This window comes from Crassostrea angulata, chromosome 10, assembly GCF_025612915.1.
Source record: "Crassostrea angulata isolate pt1a10 chromosome 10, ASM2561291v2, whole genome shotgun sequence".
NCBI classification, from domain to species: Eukaryota; Metazoa; Mollusca; class Bivalvia; order Ostreida; family Ostreidae; genus Magallana; species Magallana angulata.
The window spans coordinates 53967513-53994327 of record NC_069120.1 but is presented as its reverse complement, the minus strand read 5'-3'; the positions used below and the strand labels follow the sequence as shown (position 1 = coordinate 53994327).

At 33.3% G+C, this 26815-nt stretch overlaps 1 protein-coding gene across 3 annotated transcripts in view; it reads left to right on the top strand.

Annotated features, from left to right (window-relative positions):
- The window catches only part of LOC128164619 (thimet oligopeptidase-like), a 60338-nt gene that overhangs the window by 16711 nt on the left and 16812 nt on the right, over window positions 1-26815 (top strand). The window contains exons 5-17 of one of the 3 annotated variants that reach the window (XM_052828560.1): window positions 2147-2184; window positions 4409-4521; window positions 5326-5380; window positions 6088-6252; window positions 6447-6608; window positions 7802-7867; window positions 8049-8153; window positions 8397-8504; window positions 8815-8888; window positions 9358-9589; window positions 10204-10335; window positions 10651-10767; window positions 17407-17886. In XM_052828560.1, coding sequence (XP_052684520.1) covers window positions 2147-2184; window positions 4409-4521; window positions 5326-5380; window positions 6088-6252; window positions 6447-6608; window positions 7802-7867; window positions 8049-8153; window positions 8397-8504; window positions 8815-8888; window positions 9358-9589; window positions 10204-10335; window positions 10651-10767; window positions 17407-17496 — 1457 coding nt within the window. In that variant the 3' untranslated portion in view covers window positions 17497-17886. Of the gene's footprint in view, window positions 1-2146; window positions 2185-4408; window positions 4522-5325; window positions 5381-6087; window positions 6253-6446; window positions 6609-7801; window positions 7868-8048; window positions 8154-8396; window positions 8505-8814; window positions 8889-9357; window positions 9590-10203; window positions 10336-10650; window positions 10768-17406; window positions 17887-26815 lie in introns of those variants that run through there. The other 2 variants (XM_052828561.1, XM_052828559.1) reach the window with 2 other exon arrangements.

The following is a 26815-nucleotide window of genomic DNA, read 5'->3' as shown; positions in this document are numbered from 1 at the left end:
ATTGAAATCGGTTTAAAACCCATTAAACCGCATTTAGACTATTACAAAAATATAAAGCTCAGACCCACTCTATAAAAGAAAAAGCATCGAAGTTATAAAAATGGCACTATTTGGAGGTTTTTACACGAATACGCCAGTTTAAATCAACCTATTACAAATATTTAAGATATTAAAGGGTTACAAACCGACGCTACGTTAAATATACAATTTTTATTATTTAAAAAATAAAATCAGATTTTTATACCCGCACTTTCTAAAGAAAGTTCGGGTATATTGTTGTTACCCTGTTCAGTCCGTCCGTCCATCTCTCACGTTTTACTTTCTCAAACTGCTCTTGCATCTTATAAACCAGCAAACTGAACTCTTGGAGTTTGATTTGGGGTATCATGTTGGTTTGTAAAAAGGTTTCAAAAATTCTCTGTTAGTCCTGTGGGTCAAATAATTGGTAAAAATGACGTTTTTTTTCACAAAAAACCTTCTTCCTCGAACTCCTCCTAAATTTTCAACAGAAGACAAATCATCTCTTGGAATATGTTTCAGGGTATCCTATAGATGCGCAATAAGGTTTCGGAAATTTCAATTTTGTCCTGGGGGTCATTTAATGGCTGAAATTGACGGGTTTTTTTTTTTTTACAAAAAAAAAACTGATTTCAAAAACGTCAATTTTTTTTTGTCAGTAGTCAAATAATCTTTTAGAATATGATTGGGGGTGTAATATTGAAGTGTGATCAGGTTCCAGCATTTTTTTTTATTAAGGGGATCAGTGGGCAACAAAAAATGACGTTTTTTTTTTTTGCAAAAAAAGTATGGTTCCCAGAACTCCTCTTACAACTTACAACTCTTAAATGTTAAGATTATTGATTAACTTAAAGTTCACATGCAAACCGTTCAACCCCAAATTGCACATGAAGTGCTGCTCATGTGTATTATCATATGGGAGGGGATCTCATCCTTCAGTTATGAAAATTATAATTTTTAAGTGTACTACCGGAACTTGCATGTGGCCTTCATTTTGAATTAAACTGGTACAAAACAAACAGTGTTTTATTTAGGGGCAAACACTTGGTGCGGTTATTACTGTCTAATGACAGCATCTAGTTTTATATTTTAATTTTGCAGTATCTACATAATCATTCCTCATATTGGCATTTTACATGCCTTATTTACCCATCTTCTTCAAGTTGAAAAAAATCAAGTTGTCTAATGTATCTTTCAGACAGAATTTAGGCTGAATGTGATTCAAAATTTGTAATAATATCCACCATATACTTTCTATAATTGCATCTCTCCATATCACCTCTATATAATCCGCAAACCTTGTAATAGTTCAAAGTATTTCGCTTTAAAGGTCTCACTTGTGTGGACATATATCTTACATCGCTGTTGTAATCGGTTGCAATTAAATTTTCGAATTTTGCGGACTTCTTCCAAGGCAGGAGAAATGTAGCATTAATTTGATAGTCTATGCATTATATATAAACAGAAAATGCACATAAAACAAAGAATTATTTCACAAAATCTAAGACAATGTAGGGTACTTTACATTGGATACGTCGGTAATGAGTTTTAAGTGTGTAAGGAGGGTGTTATGATATCAAAGGGTTTATATGCCAGTGTGATGGTGCCTATTTATTACTGGAGTACAGCTTTACAAGTAATGAACAGTTGTTTAAATGTTGAACCATTATAGACACAAGGGTCTAAAGAAGTCAGCGATGATCACACTTATTTTATCCAATATGCTCTATGAAATATAAACTGTTACAGTCCTAATATATATTGGTCTGAAGTAATAAATAGAATATAGAATCACTGAATGGTATGAATGATTAGCATTATTAACTTGTGAAAACATATTAAATGCAAAATTTTATCTAAGGAATCATTCTTTGAGTGTTATGAGGTGATCATTTCGGTTGGGGCATGGTCAAATCCAATAAAGCCCAAACGGATTTGATTGATATAATTTTCAGCTATTATGCGATAAAACATTTGAATATAGATTAGCAAACCCTGCTTGCATTTCAACTTTACGTCATATGAATTTATTGAAGTATAATGCAAAATTGATACATAGTGTTATCACAGGCAAAAAAACTAAAATATGTAAATTATATATGAATAAAGACATTTTTTTTTCTTTTAGCTGGAGTTCCAGAAGATTTCCTGAAATCTTTAGAGAAAGTAAGAAACCTGGTTTACATTATAAATGTTTAAAAGTTTATCATTACTTTAACAGTTCAAAGGTCATTGGACCGAAGGCTTTTGTTTGTCTGTTCTGATATCAAAGGCTGTCCAAAGTTAATTCTTCATTTTAAATGCCACCTTATAACAAATGAGGGAGGACAACAGAATTAAAACAAATTGCAGTATTTTAGTTGTAAATTAATAGCAAAATCAAATTGAGAGAGATAAAAATAAAATTAAAGGTTCAATCAATTTTTTAAGATGAAGATTTCGCCGAAACCTATGTACAAGAGTGAAGTTAAAAATAGGACTAACTTTGGACAGCATAAGTTTAATATGAATCTTTCTTATTAGAACTCAGATTGAAAAATATCCTTGTACAAGATTCCACACAAGAAAGAGTTTACTTTATTGAGTATTAAACTTTTTGTGGTATTTTGGTTATATTCTTAAGCACCATTCATCAAACATTATTTCCTGGTGAAAGAAAGATAATGCAGAGGTCTCCATCTATAAATATTGAAGTTAGTTGAATTGATCATCATGATTTTGATGGTTCAAGGTTAGATTTGAAAGGCAACAGACCTAAATATTCTCTTTGCACAAATTACAGAATTCTTATGTAGTAGAAAGGAATTGAAAATTATGTGAAATCTTTCATTTTGCTTTTATTTATTGAAAATATCTTCCACACAGCTCTATTTATTAAATAATTTATATAGTATGGAAAAGTTCATATAGAGGGGATACAGCTTATTAGAGTTTTGGTTGAGATATGTGGCCAATTCATACTTTCCATCATTGATGTTCAGCCCTGTTTACCAGAAATTGTCATTAAGGTCTTCCGTTTCCAACGGAAGACCTTATAGTTTTCGTACTGTTTCTTATTATTATTATTTTTTTCCCCAAATTTTGTGCACGCGATATCTCGAAAACTATTCGGCCGATTTCGACCATTTTTTCACAGATGATTGCCAGTGGTCATAATTCTAGAAGTTTTTTGAAATTTTGAAATCGGCACTTCCGGTTCCGATTTACGGCCGATTTTGTCAGTTTTTACCCATTTTGTGCAGACATAAACTCAGAGACTATCAGAGATAGGAATATGAAATTTTCAGGATAGGTAGACCATAAATTAAGTTGTGCACAATGTAGTTTTTTAGCGCCAGTGGCGCCATTTCTATGAGCTCGCCTAGGCTCAAAAATTGGGTACGAATTTCGAATCAAATTTTTCATACGTTTTGATCTGTATCTTTTTATGAGTTGATATTTTGTTAAAACATATATAACAAAAGTGGTAGATAATCAAAAGTCCTTTCCAACAAAATCAAGAAATAGGGACTGGCCCCTTAAATTAGGGGCCAAGACACTCATAAACTCTATTACAAATAACTTCAAAACGATAAAGATTTTGTAATGCATTACAGAAGCAAAGTTGTTGACCGTAACAATATCTATCAGGCAAGATCGTTGCTACGCCCATTTATTACGTAATTAGAGATTTTTAGGGGCCAAAGTACTAAAACTTTGACACAATTTATCTAGAAAAATAGACATATTTTGTTAAGCATTGTTGAAGAGAAAATGCTAGCATTGATGACTTTAATCGATTCCATTAATCAAAACACCAATGGTTGTCCCCATTAAGGATCTAGAGGGCTGGCCCCTAAAATATTCAATCATTTGTATCTAAAAAATGAACAACAATTCTAGATAAGTGTAAGAACAAAAAATGTTAGTATTCGTGAAACCGTTCAAATGAACTCAAGAAAATAGGACTGGCCCCTTAAATTAGGGGCCAGGATACTCGTAAAGTCTATTACAAATAACTTAAAAACGATAAAGATTTTGTAATGCATTATAGAAACAAAGTTGTTGGTCGTAACAATATCACTTTGTAAAACGAATTTCTAAACCAATTAATAACGTAATTAGGGATTTTAGGGGACTAAAATCTTAAACCTTAAATGTGCTGTATGTGAAAAAGCAAAACTCTTTGTTAAGCATTTCAAGGGATATTGACAATCGTATGCATTATCTGAAAGGGAGTGGTTGAGGGGGAAATTTGAAATTTCATTTATATTTAAATCGTATCGTTTAAAATTGAACGGAAGACCTACTCGTTACTCGTAACGAGATCGTATCTAGTTATAAATATCATTTGAAACACCAATATATTCCTTAAAAAAGTTTATAAATATCATGATCTTTTGTGTTCTAGAATGAGGATGGTAAACTAAAGGTCTCATTGAAGTATCCTCATTACTTCCCGTGCATGAAGAAGGCCAGGAATCCAGAAACCAGGAAAAAACTGGAGACTGCATTCAACTCGCGGTAGAACTTTCATATACTTAAACAGTAAAATGCTTTCATAGATGGTTTATGAGAATGTGAAGATAGCTAGCTTATCAGAAAAAATACATCATGGTAAATGTTATATTTTTACGGTCAAATTAATAGTGTAAAGAATTCATAGTTGAAGGGTTTTCAAGCTTGTTCTGTATGAAATGGAGGACCACTATTTTTTTGTATTGGAAAAAGATAATGATAAAAAATGCATTAAAAAACCTGAAAATAGAGTTGGAAGAAAAACTAGCTATAACACCAGAAAACCCAACAATTACAAGAAACCTTATTCATAAGTACATGTACTGGACAATGGGCCCATTATTCAATTTTCTTGCTCCTTTTTCATTATGACTTTTATGTCTTTTATGTCTTTTATGCTGTTCATATATGCCACCTTGAAGACAACAACTTATTTTTCTGCTTAATACCAACATCTTGAAAATGCACAGACAGTATATTTTTATCATTATAGTGTCATCTGTGCATCCCTTATCTACGTACTAAATACTTATTATTTAATAATTTGGTGATTCTCTCATTTTGTATTGGATTGCAAGATAATAACATTGAGATTGCCAAACTTACATTATAATTTCATAAATTCACAACTCTCAGAAAAATAGTAGTGAGATTTATGATCCGCGGGGGTATTTCTGTTGATTTTATTCAGAAATTAATTTCTTACATTAAATTAGGAATCTACAAGTAATATACTCAAATGATCAATAAGGCTCATTGGTCTTTTGTTATGTATAGGTAAATACCATGAACAAATGTGTTCACTTTCAGATGTTTGAAGCCAAATACAGCTATTTTAGAAGAATTGGTTGAACTAAGAAGCCAGGTATAATATCTTATCTACCTATTTTAAAAATAATTGCTCTTCATTTATATTCAGTATGAGAAAATGGACAAAATTATGTCTTATTCAAGATTAAGAATGTAAATTTCTTCAGAACCTGTACAACTATTTCCCTTCAGAACCTGTACAACTATTTCCCTTCAGAACCTGTTCAACTATTCCCCTTCAGAACCTGTACAACTATTCCTCATCAGAACCTGTACAACTTTTCCCCTTCAGAACCTGTACAACTATTCCCCTTCAGAACCTGTACAACTATTCCCCTTCAGATCCTGTACAACTATTCTCCTTCAGATCCTGTACAACTATTCTCCTTCAGATCCTGTACAACTATTCCCCATCAGAACCTGTACAACTATTCCCCTTCAGAACCTGTACAACTATTCCCCTTCAGAACCTGTTCAACTATTCCCCTTCAGAACCTGTACAACTATTCCTCATCAGAACCTGTACAACTATTTCCCTTCAGAACCTGTACAACTTTTCCCCATCAGAACCTGTACAACTATTTCCCTTCAGAACCTGTTCAACTATTTCCCTTCAGAACCTGTACAACTATTCTTCTTCAGAACCTGTACAATTATTACCCATCAGAACTTGCACAACTATTCACCTTCAGAACCTGTACAACTATTCCCCTTCAGAACTTGTAAAATTATTTACCAATTAAAGCAATTTCTTGATTTCAGAAAGCAGACATCTTGGGGTTTCCAACCCACGCTGCATTTGTTCTAGACATGAGGATGGCCAAAGACCCTGAGAAGGTGAGGACATTCCTTGTTGACCTGGCCCAGAAACTCCGCCCCCTACAGGAACAGGAAGTCAAAGTTTACCTGGAGTATAAGAAGGAGGAGGTAGGTCCTGTCTGTGTCCATTGTAAGGTGTGAGGATAACGTGCAAACAATAATTTCTAAACGTTTCTAGAGTCCAATTTTCAGTTCTAAACAAAAATGCATTTAATTAAACTGGCTGGTCTTTAATTATTTTTTAGAATTGCTTATCTTATCATAAATTACTGTAATATGTTTATTGTACATTTGTTGTTTAGTGTGATAAATATGGATACGAGTATGACGGAAAGATCCACTACTGGGATCTCCGCTACTATATGACTATGACAGAGGAACGACAGTACGCCGTGGATTCTAACCTTCTGAAGGAGTACTTCCCTATGGAAGTGGTGACCACAGGGCTGCTGGATATCTACCAGGTAAAACAAGGTCAAAATCAGGTGTTACATCTACCAGGTAAAACTAGGTCAAAGTCAGGTGTTACATCTACCAGGTAAAACAAGGTCAAAGTCAGATGTTACATTTACCAGGTAAAACAAGGTCAAAGTCAGGTGTTACATCTACCAGGTAAATCACGGTCAAAGTCAGGTGTAACATCTACCAGGTAAAACCAGGTCAAAGTCAGGTGTTACATCTACCAGGTAAAACCAGGTCAAAGTCAGGTGTTACATCTACCAGGTAAATCAAAGTCAAAGTCAGGTGTTACATCTACCAGGTAAAACCAGGTCAAAGTCAGGTGTTACATCTATCAGGTAAAACCAGGTCAAAGTCAGGTGTTACATCTACCAGGTATAACCAGGTCAAAGTCAAGTGTTACATCTACCAGGTAAAACAAGGTCAAAGTCAGGTGTAACATCTACCAGGTAAAACAAAGTCAAAGTCAGGTGTTACATCTACCAGGTAAATCAAGGTCAAAGTCAGGTGTTACATCTACCAGGTAAAACCAGGTCAAAGTCAGGTGTTACATCTACCAGGTAAAACAAGGTCAAAGTCAAGTGTTACATCTAACAGGTAAAACAAGGTCAAAGTCAGGTGTTACATCTACCAGGTAAATCAAGGTCAAAGTCAGGTGTTACATCTAACAGGTAAAACCAGGTCAAAGTCAGGTGTTACATCTACCAGGTAAATCAAGGTCAAAGTCAGATGTAACATCTACCAGGTAAAATAAGGTCAAAGTCAGGTGTTACATCTACCAGGTATAACCAGGTCAAAGTCAGGTGTAACATCTACTAGGTAAAACAAGGTCAAAGTCAGTTGTTACATCTACCAGGTAAATCAAGGTCAAAGTCAGGTGTTACATCTACCAGGTAAATCAAGGTCAAAGTCAGGTGTAACATCTACCAGGTAAAACCAGGTCAAAGTCAAATGTTGCATCTACCAGATCAAAAGTCAGGTGTTATGTTTAGCAGATTAAAACAGGTCAAAGTCAGATGTTATATCAAACAGGTAATTCCAGGTCAAATGTTATCTGTTATATCTAACAGGTAAAATTAGGTAAAAAAATCAGGCGTTATATGTACCTGAAAAACAGCGTTAAAATTGCTATTATTTCAAATGTCAGACGTTGTATATGACTAATGAGAAATTTAAACATCTATGCTTTGAATTTTAGGAGTTGCTGGATCTCAAGTTTACACAAGTCAAAGATGTGGAAGTTTGGCATCCTGAGGTCACGTTGGTAAGTTTCTCTGCTCTAGTCACTGGAGAGAGGACATCTTTGAAATTTGTATAAAGTCTCTAAGGAACAGCGAATTCTTGACCCGTTTTATTATTTGAATTTGGAGTTTGTAGACATTTTAGACATTTATAAGAATAGAGTGATACTGATGATGGTGTTGACTAATTGTCCTCTGTTGTAGTACAGTGTAGTGGACAGGGAATCATCCAATCTCCTGGGCTATTTTTATCTGGACCTGTATCCCCGAGAAGGAAAGTATGGACATGCTGCTTGCTTTGGACTGCAGGTACATAAACAAATCTAAACTCAGTCAGTTCAAGAATACACTTATTTCATCAACATTTATTCATAAAATTAATATGAACATTTTTAACTCACGTAAATTAATCAAAGTTTGAAGTTAAACCAAATTTGCTGTATAAGCAACATTGATAATTCTAAGATTCCTTTACAAAATCAACAATTGTATGATACAGCAAAGACAGTGGACTGAAGCAGATATATATGAATATCTTCCTTTAATTTACAGCCGGGGTGTATACAGCCAGATGGGAAGAGACAGATATCTGTGGCTGCCATGGTAGCCAACTTCACCAAACCGACAGAGGATAAACCAGCCCTGCTAACACACGATGAGGTAGACCATTACTATATATTTATATCGATAACATTGTTTAGCAAAATGAATGTATTCAAATACTACAAATAGCTATATAAACTATAAATTATGTCCATGCATTTTATCATCATAGTTGTTTCATCCACATAGCTAGAAATTTACTCACTATATCAATGAATGAGTATACCAGAGATAGCGCAGTTTTTAATTAAACACATAAATTTAGCAAGAAAAAGTCAAAATGTAAAATAGAAACCAAAAAACTCTTCCTATAAAATTCCTGGTTTTCAAGGATATTGGTTCCTGTATCAGACATGTTTGTTTACAGGTGGAGACCTACTTCCATGAGTTTGGTCATGTGATGCATCAGATCTGTGCTCAATCCGAATTTGCTCTGTTCAGGTATATTGAAACTGATGTAAAATTTCCCAGGGATTCTTTTTTACCTTTATAAAACCAGTCGTAAAATATATAAATCTAAATTTTTCTTAGATTTATAAGATATAAAAAATAAAGTTTAGGATACTATTTTAAGCAAGATACATTGATATATTTTAAAAGCTTTCCTTTTATGGAGGGTGAATACAAAAATATTATAAACCATTTTTTTCATTTTGTTTGTTTTAAACATATTTTATTGATTACTCAAAAGGATCAGAAAAAAGATTTTACAACTAACGAGTTCTTCTCCTTTCATTATGTTTATAAAATATTTAAACTTAAGTGTAGCATTACGCTTCAAGCAATATATATTTTAAGGAGTCCTTTTTTTTGACGAGTGAATATGGCAAAAGTACATAATGTCTTGTTTTTGGGTGCTGCTATTTTAACCATTTAAATCATGTCACATAAAATGAATTCTTTGTTGCAGTGGAACCAGTGTGGAGAGAGATTTTGTGGAGGCCCCGTCCCAGATGTTGGAGAACTGGTGCTGGGAGAAGGAACCTTTACAGAGGATGTCCAAACACTACAAAACAGGGGAGGCAATCCCTGACCACCTGCTGGACAAACTGATCAAAAGCCGGATCGCTAATGCTGGCATGTTTAACCTGCGACAGATCCTTCTGGGAATGTTTGACCAGACCATCCACACACAGAAAAAGGTCAGACACTGCTCCTGTAGATGTTTTCCATTAAATCTCCCCCTGGAGGGTCATCAATATTTTTGAAGACTGATCTTCGTAGGTTTCTTTTTTTAGATGAACCAGGAACTTTAATATATATCAAAGTGCATTTTCTAATGATGCATTGATAGGATCATTGTCCATGAGCAGTTACCTTCAAAGTGTGATTCGCTTTTAATTCACAAAAATTAATGTCCATGAATATTGATAAAAGTACAGTACTTGAACATTTTGAGAATAAAATTTAAACAAGAAACATTTATAACAAGTTGAAAGAATTGGTTAATTAAAATGATTTATCTTTATTAAACTCCTTACTGTTTCAGGCCAACAATTCAAAGTTTTCACTATATGTATTTGTCAATGAATGATGTGCCATAATTGGGACATGTTAACCATCTGAATATATCAGTTCTATCCTTATGTACTTAAATTGCTTTGTTATTGGCATGTTTCAGGCTATGAGCTTTACAATTATGAATTTCTCCCAAAGAAGCTGTGTTGATTAATCTTTGATGAATTATGATATTTTGAGTTTCTGTTCTATTGCTGCTGATTGGAATAGTAAAGTTATTGCTGTTTTTGTGTTACAGGTGGACACAGCCAAACTGTTCTCAGAGATCTCACAGGAGTACCTTGGATTCCCGTCCACAAAGGGCACCAACATGTCTGCCTCATTCGGGCACCTGGCGGGAGGGTACGACGCCCAGTACTATGGGTACATGGTAGGTAGTGATGTGTGTATACAAAGTGAATGTAAGTAGTGATGTGTGTATGTATGTGTATGCTATGTATATGTAGAATAGTTACAAAATGAGCATGACGAAGAATTGATGTATGAAAAATATAAGAGAAGACATATTGTTTAAGGAAGAAAAAAATTGTTTTGATTTTGTTTGGCAAACTTGTTCATGCATGTTAAACATAAAGTAAACAAGGGGTAATGAGTTACTTGTAACAATGTGTATGGAAGAGAAACTTTCTGCCTATGATTTTGTATTTTCATGTGTTCTGAAGTTTGTTTTCTGTCTGTCCTTCAGTGGAGTGAAGTTTTCTGTATGGACATGTTTTACACTCGCTTTAAGAAGGAGGGCATCATGAGTCCAAAGGTCGGTGGGGACTACAGGAGATGTATATTGCAGCCCGGGGGATCAATAGTAAGATATATATATTTTTCTGTCTTACACTGTGTATTACTACGCCGCTGTAAAATGTAAACAAACATCTGCAAGCTGCAAGAAAAAACGATAAATGATGGAATTAGCTAGTCTATATGTCATTATTTTGTTTAGATGACTACAATTCAATCATATTTTCATTGAAAATATTGTCATATGCTCTCTTCTTCACTTGCACTATTTGTTGCGCGCGGCGGAATGAAAATACACTTTAAACGTCAAAAGAGAAAGTTTCAAACATAGTTTTTTATGTAGAATAATGCGTGAAATATAATCATTCATTACATACTCGTGTGGGATAGTAAAATTCCACCACGGGGCCAAGATTCACGGTCTAGGACTCAGCAGAGTCTTGTCCTAGACCGTGAATCTTGTCCCCTCGGTGGAATTTCACTATCCCACAGTCGTAATAATGAATGATTCTATGAATATAACATTGTCTGTCTGTGTGTCAATAGTAAGATATGGCATTGTCTGTCTGTGTGTCAATAGTAAGATATGACATTGTCTGTCTGTGTGTCAATAGTAAGATATGACATTGTCTGTCTTTGTGTCAATAGTAAGATATCATATTGTCTGTCTGTTTGTCAGAAGTAAGATATGACATTGTCTGTCTGTGTGTCAGTAGTTATGGAGGGTAATCGTGTTCAAAAGTCAAGACTTGTAAACTTGTAAATCCGAATATGCAATCGTGTTGATGTGTGAGCCTGAGTATGAGTATGTGTAATTATACCCCCGCTCCGAAGGAGAGGGGGTATACTGTTTTTCCCTTGTGTGTCTGTCCGTCCGTCCGTCTGTCTGTCTGTCTGTCTGTCTGTCTGTCCGTAACAAAAATTTCTGTCGCATTTATCTCAGCAACTATTTATCGCAGATGCTTGAAATTTTAACACAGTGTTTGTTAAGGCATGCCATATCGTGGGATATATTTTTGTACCAATCGGACGTCAACTTCCTGTTAAATGACGACTTTGCTTATTTTTTTAACCAAAATATTCAAACAAATTTTCGTCAAAGATTTCTCAGCAACTGTTTATCGCAGATGCTTGCTATTTTTACATAGTTTTTGTATAGGCATGCCATATCGTGGGATATATTTTTGTACCAATCAGACGTCAACTTCCTGTTAAATGACGACTTTGTTGATTTTTAGCAAAAATTTTCAAACAAATTTCCGTCAAAGAATTCTCAGCAACTGTTTATCGCAGATGCTTGAAATTTTTACACAGTATTTGTAGAGGCATGCTATATGGTGGGATGTATTTTTGTACCAATCAGACGTCAACTTCCTGTTAAATGACGACTTTGTTTATTTTTTGGCAAAATTTTTCAAAAAATTTTCGTCAAAGATTTCTCAGCAGCTATTTATCGGAGATGCTTGAAATATTTACACAGTGTTAGTTTTGGTATGCCATATCGTGGGATATATTTTTGTACCAATCAGACGTCATCTTCCTGTTAAATGAGTACTTTGTTTATTTTAGCCAAAATTTTCAAACAAATTTTCGTCAAAGATTTCTCAGCAGGTATTTATCGCAGATGCTTGAAATTTTAACACACTATTTGTTTAGGCATGCCATATCGTGGGATATATTTCTGTACCAATCGGATGCCAGCTTTCTGTTAAATGAAGACTTTGTTTATTTTTAGCCAAAATTTTCAAACAAATTTTCGTCAAAGATTTCTCAGCAGCTATTCATCGCAGATGCTTAAATTTTTAACACACTTTTTGTTTTGGCATGCCATATTGTGGGATATATTTTTGTATCAAGTGGACGTCAACTTCCTGTTAAATAAGGACTTTGTTTATTTTTTGCCAACATTTTCAAACAAATTTTCGTCAAAGATTTCTCAGCAGCTATTTATCGGAGATGCTTGAAATTTTTACACAGTGTTTGTTTTGGCATGCCATATCGTGGGATATATTTTTGTACCAATCGGACGTCATCTTCCTGTTAAATGAGTACTTTGTTTATTTTAGCCAAAATTTTCAAACAAATTTTCGTCAAAGATTTCTCAGCAGGTATTTATCGCAGATGCTTGAAATTTTAACACACTATTTGTTTAGGCATGCCATATTGTGGGATATATTTCTGTACCAATCGGATGCCAGCTTTCTGTTAAATGTCGACTTTGCTTATTTTGCATATTCACATCAGAGCGGGGGTATCACTAGTGAGCATTGGCTCACAGATATCTTGTTCTGATCGTGTAACCTAAACAAAACTCGGGCATACATACATGTAAAATTTGACTCAGTTCCTTCGCATGATGCACATTTTGCAACTTAATTGTTTACATTAGTTAATTAAACCTCCAACTTTGCACACTTTCAATCCGTAGGTTCTTCATTTGTAACTCCAGGCTCGGCAATAGCACATCTGACATGACACAAATTGACAAATGTAAAGTCTACAAGTTTGTCGAATTTTGACATGACCTTATATTGCAACTGTTTTGCTGCGGGAAAAGGCATGCCGTAACCGCCGGAATAAACGAAAAATAAACATAATATTCAGCTAAACTGTTGCAATAAGCTTTTAATGAACGACACATTTTCTATGGAAAACACCAGTATTATTTTTATAAAAAAAGAGGTTTGATTGAAACTGGACCAAACAGGAAGAGGTTCATGTAGAAAAAAAATCGTTGCCGATGTGAGAATGCGCTAATTTCCGTAATATAAATCTCGTGGTATTATAAAAGGAAGTGCCTAATATTTTATTTCTATAAAAAAAAATTGACATGTAATTTAAACTGGAATTTAAGTTAATGCGTACTCTTTTCTAAAAATGAGACGGATCAAGAAATTTCCTAAGGAGGTAAATATATTTTAAGCGGCATGGGGTTCGAAGACCGCCGTGAGGTCCCATGTAACTCCATTGCTTCTTAATTTTGAGACAATTTTGAGACAGACTTTTTAACCGGATTTCCGATTATTGAAATAGTAAAAATGGCGGGCGGGCGAGTGGCTGTCAAAAAGGTACCCTTAATATTGTACCGATAACTCCTCGAACAGTTTTCAAGATAGGAAGTTGTTCTTTTGCAGATCAATGTTACGTATATCAGAGGTATGCAAATTGCTAGGATTTTGATTTCTGATAATTTATGAAAAAATATCAGCTGTTGAACTTAGTCATTTTTGGGCAAAAACATTTCATATAGAGTACCCCATTTCTTTGGATATGTAGTATTTATCAATTCAGGATTGACAAATGGATTATGGATAATGTTCACACAAAAGAAAACCCAGTTTGCTGTCACATTGACAGCTTTGCTCTTGTTATTTTTCTGAATTAGTTAGAATAAACGACCTGCAAAGATTTGGTAATTTTTCCCGGAAAAATGTTATGTTACTTTACATGTATTTCGATTTTTTTTTGTGTAAGTAAAATAACACAATCTTCAATAATAATAAAAAAAACTAGCGCATATTTTTGTGCGCCGTAAATTGAAGTTTTACTATGGGAGGCACTGTAGCTCCCAGGTCGTCCATCTAAATTTTTTCAGACTGGGAGCTATAGACCTGCAGCTAGTTCACAAGTGGCTGTAAAGCTGTATTATAATATATAGCTCTCCAGAAAATTTTTATCAACCAACTTTACAAAGTGAGTCTGTATTGAACCGACATTCAGGACGTCATACTCATATCCCGTAATAATTGCTTGAAATAATTAAAAAAATGCCTATTTTTACCTGCATGATAGGCTTTTTTCCCATATATTGCCGACAATGCAAAGAAACATTTCTTAAAATAAATTATACACATTTTAATTTCACGACAGTTAATCTTATCTTTGGAATTTTTATTCATTTTTTTAAGGGGGTGTCGCTTCTTATGTCTCATATTAATCACAATCTCACAACCAATGTCTTTAAATAGTTTGTTTTTCTTATCGATAACTTTGCAACTCAGCTGACCGACCCCGTCCCCCTTTGCTTTTATTCTATAAAAATTAATTCTAGAAAAATCTATACGGTATAAAAATAATTTTCATGGGTTTTTGTATTTCTAATGATAAATTACATCTCTCCACCAAAGCATTTATTGATATTCCTTGTATTTATATCTTTATTTTTAATAATGTGCTTGTTCCCATAGACCACAATGCAATCTATTTAATTGATTATGCTTAGTTAATAATATTTTTGAAAATTTCTCTTAGTAAATCTTTTTCTACTCTAAAATGCTTTTAATCAATATCAAAGTATTAAATACATGATTGATTTTCAAGGTTGGAAAAATTAGGTCCTATTATGGATCGGAAACCTTGAGGTCTTTTCAGGAACACTTTTGTTTGTTGCGAGGAAAAAGGGGGGGGGGGGCTGAATCCACCCTGTTGCTATGTTCTTAATGGTTACGTCTAACTTGGCAAAAAAAAGTGTGGGTGGGGGGGTGGGGGCTTATTCCCCCTAGCCCCTCCCCCGGTTCCGACGCCTATGAATAAAAATGCGTATATATCTTTATACATGTGTATTCATACAAAGTCATTATATGTATTTATACCCCCCGCAAACAAAGTTTGGGGGGGGGTATATAGGAATCACCTTGTCCGTCCGTCCGTCTGTCCGTCTGTCTGTCTGTCCGTCTGTCTGTGCAATCGTGTCCGGTCCATATCTTTCTTATGGAGAAACATTGGAAGTTCTTACTTCACACAAAGATTGCTTATGACCTAAGGGTGTGTCATGACCTTGACCCAAGGTCATTCGGGCAAGGTCAAGGTCACTGGCAGAAAAAGTGCAAAATTCGTGTCCGGTCCATATCTTTCTTATGGAGAAACATTGGAAGTTCTTACTTCACACAAAGATTGCTTATGACCTAAGGGTGTGTCATGACATTGACCCAAGGTCATTCGAGCAAGGTCAAGGTCACTGGCAGAAAAGTGAAAAATTTGTGTCCGGTCCATATCTTTCTTATGGGGAAACATTGGAAGTTCTTACTTCACACAAAAATTGCTTATGATTAAAGGGTGTGTCATGACCTTGGCCCAAGGTCAATTGAGAAAGTTCAAGGTCATTGTTTCAAAAAAGCTAAATTCTGTCTGTGTCATGTCTTGTATTAATGGAAATATTAGAAGCTAAAAATTAACAGTTTTCAAAAATAAAGCAGTTGTTATTTATAGAAAATGGACAGTAAAATAGATTCATCCAATATTTTCTATAATAGCAAAAATACACGATTTATGATTTTTTTCTTAGCGGGGGGTATCAATTGTGAGCTTGCTCACAGTACCTCTAGTTTTTTTTCAGTTCTAAGAGGATAGCTGAAGCCGATCGAATTCTTTACTCGCATCTTTTATACTTTCTCTTGATAAAATGTACACCAATCTCATAATTTAATTTTCCGAAAAATGATACTTTCTATACAATGTTGTTATTCAGAGATATTATGATTATAGGCCTACCTAATTTTTTTTTTTATTTATTCCGTCCCTATTCCGGCGATTACGGCATGCCTTAACCTGCAGCTATCCTTTTTCCATGGGTGAAGTCACTGTTCCCATATATGGTCATGTCAAAATTCGACAAACTTGTAGACTTTACATTTGTCAATTTGTAAGATGTCAGCCGTGATATTTCAGAAAACGGAAATACAAATTCAGAGATTACAGATGAAAAGTTTGTATTATAGTGGCAGGTTACATGTGAATAACAAACAGGATTTTAAATCTGCAAGTAGCATCTGTAGGAAAAATTAGATTAAAGACCTGCAGGGTCAACTCTAAAGTGTTTATCCCTGCATTTTATAGGTTACACGATCAGAATTACACATATTCATACTCAGACTCACACACCAACACAATTGCATATTCGGATTTACAAGTTTAAATGTCTGGATTTTTGAACACAATTACCCTCCATATGTAGTAAGATAATACATTGCTTGTCTGTGTGTCAGTAGTAAGATATGACATTGTCTGTCTGTGTGTCAATTGTAAGATATGACATTGTCTGTCTGTGTGTCAATAGTAACATATGACATTGTCTGTCTGTGTGTCAATAGTAAGATATGACATTGTCTGTCTGTGTGTTAATAGTACGATATCACATTGTCTGTCTGTGTGTCAATAGTAAGATATGGCATTGTCTGTCTGTGTGTCAATTGTAAGATATGACATTGTCTGTCTATGTGTCAAAATTAAGATATGACATTGTCTCTCTGTGTGTCAATAGAAAGATATGACATTGTTTGTCTGTGTGTCAATAGTAAGATATGACATTGTCTGTCTATGTGTCAATAGTAAGATATCATGTTGTCTGTCTGTGTGTCAATAGTAAGATATGACATTGTCTGTGTGTCAATAGTAAGATATGACATTGTCTGTGTGTCAAAATTAAGATATGAAATTGTCTGTCTGTGTGTCAATAGTAAGATATGACATTGTCTGTTTTTGTGTCAATAGTAATATATCACATTGTCTGTCTGTGTGTTTGTCAATAGTAAGGTATAATACATCTGTGTGTTTTTCTTTGTAGAGAAAAATATGAAAAACCAATGGATGTAATATCATCATTCTGTGCGAGAAATCAGACAGATAAAGACACAGTCAAAATATTTTTTTCATTGTAATTTTTTTTATATCCTAGGGACATAATTAAAGCCTATGTTGTATTTTACAGGATGCTGCGGATATGTTACGTAACTTCCTGGGTCGTGACCCTACCCCAGAAGCTTTCCTCATCAGTAAGGGACTTAACCCGAATGCATAATGTACAAGGACTACCAGAGACTTGACTCCTGATCATCTTCCGTATTGAGGGGAAAACTTGATAACGACATTATCTATCTGCAGAAACATATTTTATGAACACGAAGGCAAAGGAATGTGCTAAAACTTCCGTTGCTGTTGAATTGCGAGAGTGGATAGAGTGTCATTCTATAATTTTTCGAAAATTTATATCGTTCAATTCTGCTGAATACTTGATTAAACAAATACATAGAGACTTTGTTTTATTGGTATGTTTTACTAAAGACAATGATGTTTTTACAAAAAATATGTTAAAAAAATATCAGATAGCTTATGCTGGATAATCTTCAGTGTTTCAAGATAAAAGCAGCAAATAAAGTATCTGATTTAATTCAATATTTTAAATCTTTATTATCTGATTATCTAAAAGAGCAATTAATTTTTAATTCATACTTTTTTTTATTTATTTCACTTTAACAACATTTATAAATGCCCTACATCAGAGACAATAGATATTTGTAGTAAAAATTACATTTTTTCTAGAAGATACTATGGGCATCGTTATTAAAATTGAATGCATGAACAAAATCTGTATATCCAGTACACAACAAATCTGTATGCCGTGAGTTTGAATACCGCTGGGGAGTGTATAATTTATTTTTGTTGTTGTTAAAATTGATGTCTGACAATTTAGATACATCCGTTGTCTTTATCTTTCTTTTTTTCTGTGAGCGAGTAATTCAGATCTATTTTTAGTGCATTCAAGTATCCATTTTCCATGTTGTTAATCACATTGATTTATCAGTCAATGGTTGGCGGCGTCTTCCGGTCCTGGTCCTGGTTAAAATGTTTGGAGCAGGTCCTGTGTCTAAGTTATTACATATCCAATCATCACTAAACGTGCCTGGATGCTGTATCTGGAACCTCTTATGGACTCACTTGTACAGTGTAGAAGAGGACTTGGATGCTTAATCTGGGCCGTGCATTTAGCATACTGTGCATCGAATTCCTTTAATAAGATTAAGCAAATCTAGCACACCTAGGAGAGCAATTGATCTCTCCCCCTGTTTTGGCGTCAGCGTCCAGACCTGGTATAAAGTTTTAGGAGAAAGTCTTGTTATTAAAATTACTTGTCCTATCTCCACCAAACTTGCATGGACGCTGTATCTGGACACAATTATGGATCTGGAAGGTATAGATGCTGAATCTGGGCCATGATTTCATATGCTGCAGGAGGTTAGGGTTTCTTTGAGCAGCTTTAAGTTTTTGGAGCAGTGTCTTAAATTTGTCTTAGATTTTAGGACTGTATCTTAATTAAAACTGCTCCTAATTCCACCATAGAAATATTTATTTCACGCCTGAGTAAATTCAAATCATCATGTACATTTTACTTTAAATTCCACCTCCAAACTATCTCTCCGTAAATCAATCCGTCTAATGAAAGAACATGGGAGAAAAAGCCGAGGCATATGCCCAGAAGGGTTCTCAACCCTATCACTAGTAAATGACAAATCATGCATTAAGTATAATATGTATATTAACTTCAAATATATTTATTCCTGTCTTACATATCTCCAGAATATTTATTATGTGCGTGTACATAGAATAAAGAATTTCGATCTTTTGTCTTAAAGTCCATAATTTGTACCCCCTGAACAAAGTAACGTGTTTATTTTAAAAAATTAATAGTAAAGATAACTTATTTAACAGTTAACCACCCCTCCACCCCTCCCCCCCCCCCCCCCCCCAAAAAAAAAGAAAAACAAAACAAAACAAAAAAAGACAAAAAACAAAACAAAAACAAACAAAAATAAAAACCCTAAAAAAAACAACAAAAAAAAAAACAAAAACAAAAAAACCAAAAAAAAAAACCAAAAAAAAAAAACCAAACTATAAAATAAATAAGTGATAAGTGTGTTTAATTTGTGATAACGCAATCTTTCCTTTTTTTACGTCAACTGAGTTTTTCGAATTTAAACAAAGGAAATTAGGAAAGGATATAAAAAATGTTTACAACACGATTAATTGGAATCGACCATTACTTCAACACACTTATGACCAAAAAATCCTCGCTAACGACTACAGCATGCATTCACATGTTCTAATCAATTTAAATAACAAATTCAATTTAAAATTGCGCAAACATAATTCGGTCTTGGCGCTTTGATTATCGTTTATTTTGAAAATAGAAGGAAGAAAAGCTTTTTACCATAGAGTGGGTCTTGGTACCATTTTTTTGAAAATTCAAAAAGATAGACATTTACATGTTATATCAGTAAACGTTCTTAAAAAAAATGGTACCAAGACCCACTCTATAAAAACTGAAGTCTGAACATCCTATTTCATTAGCATTTTGTTGCTCAATAAGCATATACTAGTACATATTTTGATGTCTTAATATCAATTAAATTTGAAGTCAATTTTTTACAAGGTTTTGGCAATACTGAATGCGAATGATTACATATGCTTAATAAATGTAACAAAAGTAATATCTGTAAGAAATTAATTGTGGGTTTTTCGAATGGACTTTACGTGGGTTTATTAAGTGGGTTAATGCCTCAGCTTATTCCCCCACGTTCTTTGTTTAGTCTGTCACCAAATTTGTCAGATTTACCAAATTTTAGGGATTATAAGATACAAAGCATTTTCAAAATTACTCCAGGGAAGAAATTCTTACTTGATCGAATGTAAAAATTGGTATCCCGAAAATTACAAAAAAAAAAAAAAAAAAAAGAAGACAACACCACATTCGTTAATTTTATTTGAGTAATTACAAAAAATAAGATGACAAATCATGTTCTATTTCGTAAGCTCTCTTGCTGGATAATACACCGATAGACCAGAAATTGTGGTTTAACTTTTAATACATGTAACATGTCTTAATTGTTTAATTTTCGATGGCTGTTTTTTCCATAACAAATTATTAACGGAATCCACTGCACGCAAGGCATTTGAAGTGCAGTCGTTGCTACCGACATGTTTCATGATCAAGATAAGTCATAGGACATATATATTCGATCTAATAAATTCTTTAAGTAAGCAAACAAGAAGAAAAGACATCATGATATACAGTTTTATCAAAAGAATATAACATAGTTAAGAGATGGGGGTATACTATTAAAATTTTCACTTGCCCTATCGGACAAAGTAGGTTTATAGTTTCACTTGCCTGAAATGATATTTTTTTTGTCCAAGGCGTTCGGACAACCGTAAATGTCCTTTCCTGTAGTTTTAATAGTTTATCACCATTGAAATGTAATACATTTTTTTTTCAGATTTACTGTGAGCACTTCTTTGTCAGGTAGTAAACTAACTCCAATAATGTTGCCCTCTCCCGATATTTTTCTTGTTTTTTTAGGTAAAACATCAGATATATAAAATCGGAGAGGGCTACATTATTGCAGCAAGTAGATAACTGTCAAAGGTTTTTATAAAGAGGATATATAATTTAAAAAATAGTTAAAACCGTCAAGAAAACAAGAATTTTTTTTAAATAAAAATATGCGACTTTTGTAAATAAAATCAAAAAATCTTCAGCTACATTTCTTTGTTAATTTTGCATAAAATATCATTGATGATTTTTAACAATAAAGGTGTACTTTGTTCTTGTAATTCATTTCAAATATCTGTCTGAAGATGCTTGCTTGCCCTTAAAAGAATTCTCTGTAAACAATATTCCCTAAAAATGATCCATACTTGCATATTTACTAAATATATCATACTTTATATTTATGACTTTCTTCAAATATGAGTAAATAAAAAAATGAAAATCTTTACAGGCACTTGCTGACAATAATTGTGAATATGCTGTGGTGCGAAACAACCTCGATTTTATGCAGCATGTGTCACCTGACAAGGACTTGAGGGACGCTAGCGTAGAAGTGGACAAAAAACTCTCCGTGGAAGTGGAAATGAGGTAATACAGAAGAGTTTAAAGGAACATGGTCACGATTTTGGTCAAATTTTATTTTTCTGATTTATTATTTTCAATGCTTAAGCAATACATTTCTAATGATCAAATGAAGCTTTGGTGCCAGTCGTTGAGTTTTAAGCAATATACAGGGCTCACAATTCTTCGTCATGTAAACAAGGCTCGTGCCCTGTTTTTGTTAACAAAGGTCGAATATATCGGTAAAAAATCTTTTTCAAGCTGGTTTGTCAATTTTATCATTTATTTTAAGCATAAATAAACGGTTCCTAACGATTAATACATTTATTTTAGATCTAAAGCTTGAATTTTCACTTCAACATTCAAAATGTAAACAAACGCTTTGTTAACATAGGGAAGAATTGCAAGCTCTGTAACTCGTTTATAACTCATCAAATGACATTCAAATTTTGGCTGCATATTAAAAATGCCTAACTGAAGTATTGTAAACATTAAAATCGAAAAAATAATTTTTTAATAAAATCGTGACCATGCCCCTTGAAAATTGTAAAGGACACTCCCAGTCAAAAAAAAACTTTTTCGTTTGGTTGGAATTGCCTCTTACCTCATTTAAAACTCCCTGCTAATAAAACTTTTTTTGCTAAAAATAAACTAATAACTTTTTATATGCGGAGATATTTTTTTTATTAATTAGTGAAACTTAAAGTTTGAAAAATAAATAAAAACTTCTCTCTCCCTAATGGGTCTAGAAACCCCCCTTTTGCTTAGGATTGACGCATCGCTCAAATGTACAAAAAACTCTTAATCTGACAAAAGAAATCATGCTAAAATTATTGCAATTTCTAATTGTAATGTGCTGTTTGATTGTCTGAAATTTATTTCAAAAGATTGAAATATGTGGCAATTCATCTGATCTAAAGTTAAAGGCTATTCTAGAGTAAACCGCTGAGTTTTTGTTTTCTCTATGCGGGTTAAAATTCAGACTGTAAATATTATCTAGTCATTGAATGCTGCAGTTAACTTCATGTGGACAATATTTACATTACGCAGCATGCGCCAGGATGTGTTTGACGTACTTGTTGCCTTTGAGAAAAAATCTTCAACGGACGGCTCAGCAGAATCCAAAAGATGTGTGGAGAGGATGATCAAGCTGGGGAGAAGAAATGGTTATGTACATGTATACCAATACTAGGTTTGTAACTGTAAAAAGAAATATGTCATTTGTCAATATCCACTGAATGTAAGGCAGTGACGATTAGAATATATCCTTTTTGATATATATTAATACATTTATTCTCGATCTCATTTGTGTAATTTGTGAGCAAAACAATTTTTCCCTTTTCTCTAAATAGTTTCAGAATTTTCAAATTTAGTTGCCTTCTGAATTTTTACTGTGCTTTATACTCTTTGAATACCATATATCTAGTTATTTTGCAATATTCTAATTTTTGCTGTTAAGCTTACCAGGGCTGACAGCTCAAGTGAGATCACTTTTTTCCTACGTCCGTCTGTCTGTAAACTTGTTTTCTATTTTTGACTTCTTCTCCAGAACCACAGGGCCAATTTCAAGGAAACTTAGTACGAAGCATTATTAATTGAATATGTTCAAGTTTGTTAAAATGAATTACCACACCCTCTTTCAAGTGGAGATATTGCAAAATTATTGAAAATTTATTGATATTTTATCAAAAATCTTCTTAAAAAACCAGCAAGAAAAGCTGAAACTTGTGTGGAAGCATCCACAGGTAGAGTAGATTCAAGTTTGTTGAGATCATAATCCTAGGGGTTGGATTGGGCTTCAGTCCTGGGGGGGGGTCGAATTTTTACATAGGAAAATTTTGAAAAAAAGCTTGAAAAATCTTTTTCTAAAAAAAGCATTTGCCTAGAAAAGATTCATCTCTAGTGAAAGCAACCTCAGATACTGTTGATTCAAATTTGTCAAAATCATATTTTTCAGGAGTAGGATGGGGCCACATTGAGTAGTCCAATTTTACAAAGGAAAACATTTTAAATTATTCACAAAAATTCAAATGATATAATGTTACGGTTTTACTTACATGCAAGCATTTTACATATTTTTTATTAAGGCGTCGACTAATGCTCGGCAGCCTTCTAGCGATCGTCTGGATTGGCAATTGTCCAAAAATTCATGCTCTGCACCGCCTTTTAAATGCGCATAAGAAATAAGTTCCTTAAAGTATTAAACGTATAACAATTTTTTTTCCATTTATTCAACTAAAATGTGTACAAAAAACCCAACTTTGCATCCCTGGTTATTGACAACTCATTGCATAAGAATAAATTTGCTTAATCAAGAAATGGCGGATGAATACAATCAGGCCTAAGTGTAAAGATTCTCTAAATATTATTTTAGTTTATCGCTTACATTTTAATTGGAGACCGTGCCCGATAAAAATAACATTTTAGATGTAAATTTATTTGCTATCGGGAACGGTCTCCAGAATAAATGTAAGCGATAAGCGTATCTAGTAATTTTGTTGCAAAAAATAAACTTGATATTGCAGTTGGTTTAGTCGAGCATTTTAGATAGCTTGTGTTGTGGATTTGTTTGTAAACAACCATACCATAGAAAATCTTGTTTCAAACGGGAATTGAAATAAAGAAATTATGTTTTATTATTATAATTAGGGACACACTTTTAATGTATTCAAATTATGAACCTGTGAAAGTTGTTCAATGACTGTTTGAAGCAGAAAGAAAAAAAATATTTCTTTACTTTGAAATTTCTTCGATTTTTGCAATTATGATGAGTTATTGTATTCTAAAAGCATCACTACCTATTTTATAAGAAAATATACTGATTTTTGTTTTTAAAGCATTAGAAAACAGAATTCATTTACTTTTCTATTCTAAGTCTAATATTATTTGATATGACTATTAGTACAGAAGTTCAAATTATTGATATCATTCTATATAGAAGAAAACAATGTCAGCTCGACGCCTTTGTGGCCGTTCCGGCCTTTGATTCTTTAAAACTGTTAAGACTTTGGCTCCTAGACAATTTTTGGGCTTCACAAGTTTGATGTATATCCCATTTGATTTAGATCATCATGAGAACTGCAAAGCGAAGTATGTGATGAATTCATCCTATGACAAAAGGGGCTTAATAATAAACAGCATATCCAGGTGAAAAAATGGAATTTTTAAAATACAGGACATGTTATACTACATTGTCCAGATATTTGTATATGACTCCATAAAACTGATTTTATTTTGTCTATTGTTGCTTAAGTAAGCGATGGCCTTGTGCCTCTTGTTTCGAGATCACTCTTAATTTGCAGAATTTTCAATTCCCAGAAATATCCAGTATTGTTTGCTATATTAATAAAGAAACTTTTAAAATTGCAAAAAATAACTCAGGCAAATTAAAATGTAACACATTTTCCATATTTTTGCAAGTGTAAGAGTTGTAAAAGAAAACCCCGGATATTTGGTGTTTCATTTTTCTTTTAAAGGGACATGGTCACGATTTTGGTCAAAAGTTATTTTTTCGATTTTAATGTTTAAAATGCTTCAATGAGGCATTTTTAATAGGCAAGTAAAATTTGAGTGTCATTTGATGAGTTATAAGCGAGTTACAGAGCTTACAATTCTTCACTATGTAAACAAAGCGTTTGTTTAAATTTTGAATGTTGAAGTGAAAATTCCATTTTTTGACCTAAAATGAATGTGTTAATCGTTAGGAACTGTTAATTTATGCTTAAAATGAATAATAAGATAGACAAACCAGCTTTAAAAAGATTTTTTACTGGTATATTGAACCTATGTAAACAAAAACAGAGCACGAGCCTTGTTTACATGACTATGAATTGTAATCCCTGTATCTTGCGTAAAAGTTAACGACTGTCACCCAAATTTCATTTGATCATTAGAAATGCATTCGTAAAGCATTGCAAATAATAAAAACAGAAAAATAAAATTTGACCAAAATCGTGACCATGCCCCTTTACAGGTGGTATGAGACACCTGTTGATATTAATGTGAGACTCAAACTTGTGACTTGCAGATTCGTAGTTAACACTTTAATCCTTTGCACCATGCTGTTATGGGAAAGGAAATATTTATATAAATATACTTGGTTTTATTTTTTATGTGATAGGCATATGTCACAATATGGAAGTGTCCCATTCCACCTTAAAAATAAGGGGGAGGAAAGTAATGGTTGACTATTTATGTTAAAGGTCAAGATCTTTGAAGCATAAAATTAGATATCTGTTATAGGCCTTTATCTGCCCACTGACAAACAGCAGAAGATCAAAGAAATAAAGAAGAGGATGAGTGACCTCTCCATTGACTTCAGTAAAAACCTTAATGAGGAGAACACCATTCTTACCTTCACAGAAGAAGAGCTTGGTAAGGATCATACCTTTAATTAAGAGTCTGCATCTTTTGTTGTAAGAGAGATACAAGTGAAAATTAAGATGAGAGCGATAGTTTATCGAAACTTGAGGCGTGACATTTTTAACTAACTTACTGAAGTTAAATCAAAATTACATCAAAATCAAATCTTGACAGTGTGATAGACTTTTAGCATAAAACTATGCAAATTTATGGTAAAGGTCTGATATTTTTGTGAACCAAATTTTGCAAGATCGAGTTTCACTTTGAAGCCCTCTATCATCACTGACCACCACTCTTTATTTTGTCAAAATAATACTGAATTAATCTTATAAAATTCTTGATATTCAAAAAAGATTTTATTTCAATATTTACCCTGGTAATTTAAAGAAATTTATCTTTTTTAAGTGCGAATAGGTCACAAAAAAATTATGCAGCTTCATACAATTTTTTTTAGTTCATCTCTCTATTTAATCTGATCATGGTGCATAATCAAAAACAGTATTTGATGTAATAATTCTGCTTAGTTAAGATAAATGTACTGGCAACAAATGCTAATAGGGCAGAAAATTGCATTTTTAGTGCAAAAAGGTCAAATTAATTGGGCCATAACTCAGGTATCTAACTGTGAATTCCACTGAGTACCTAGGTTCTCTGAATTGCAGTCATTTTAAGAAGCAGAGTAGTCTTTGAAAATAAGATTCTCTTAAATCTATGACAATTTACCTTCACAATCATGTATAAATAAATAAGACCAAACTCGAATTGCTTGTAGTTTTTTTTAATATAATAAAACATATCCTGACTAATAAACAATGACAATTAGTTGACCCCCTTGACAGTTACTACAGTATACTGCTAACTGTTTTGTCACAACCCTCTGAAAAATTACAGTAAAAAATATTATTATACTTTCATATTAAACACTGAAATCTGATTGGTTTAGACACAGTTGGTAATCCGTTCTATTACCCTCAGCCTAAGCAACACTCTTGGCAACGGGTAACACAACTAATTGTTATTTGCACGTAAATTATGCGCATACAGTTCGCCGTAGAATTCACAATTTAAAAAGTTTCAGGAAATAGTTGCT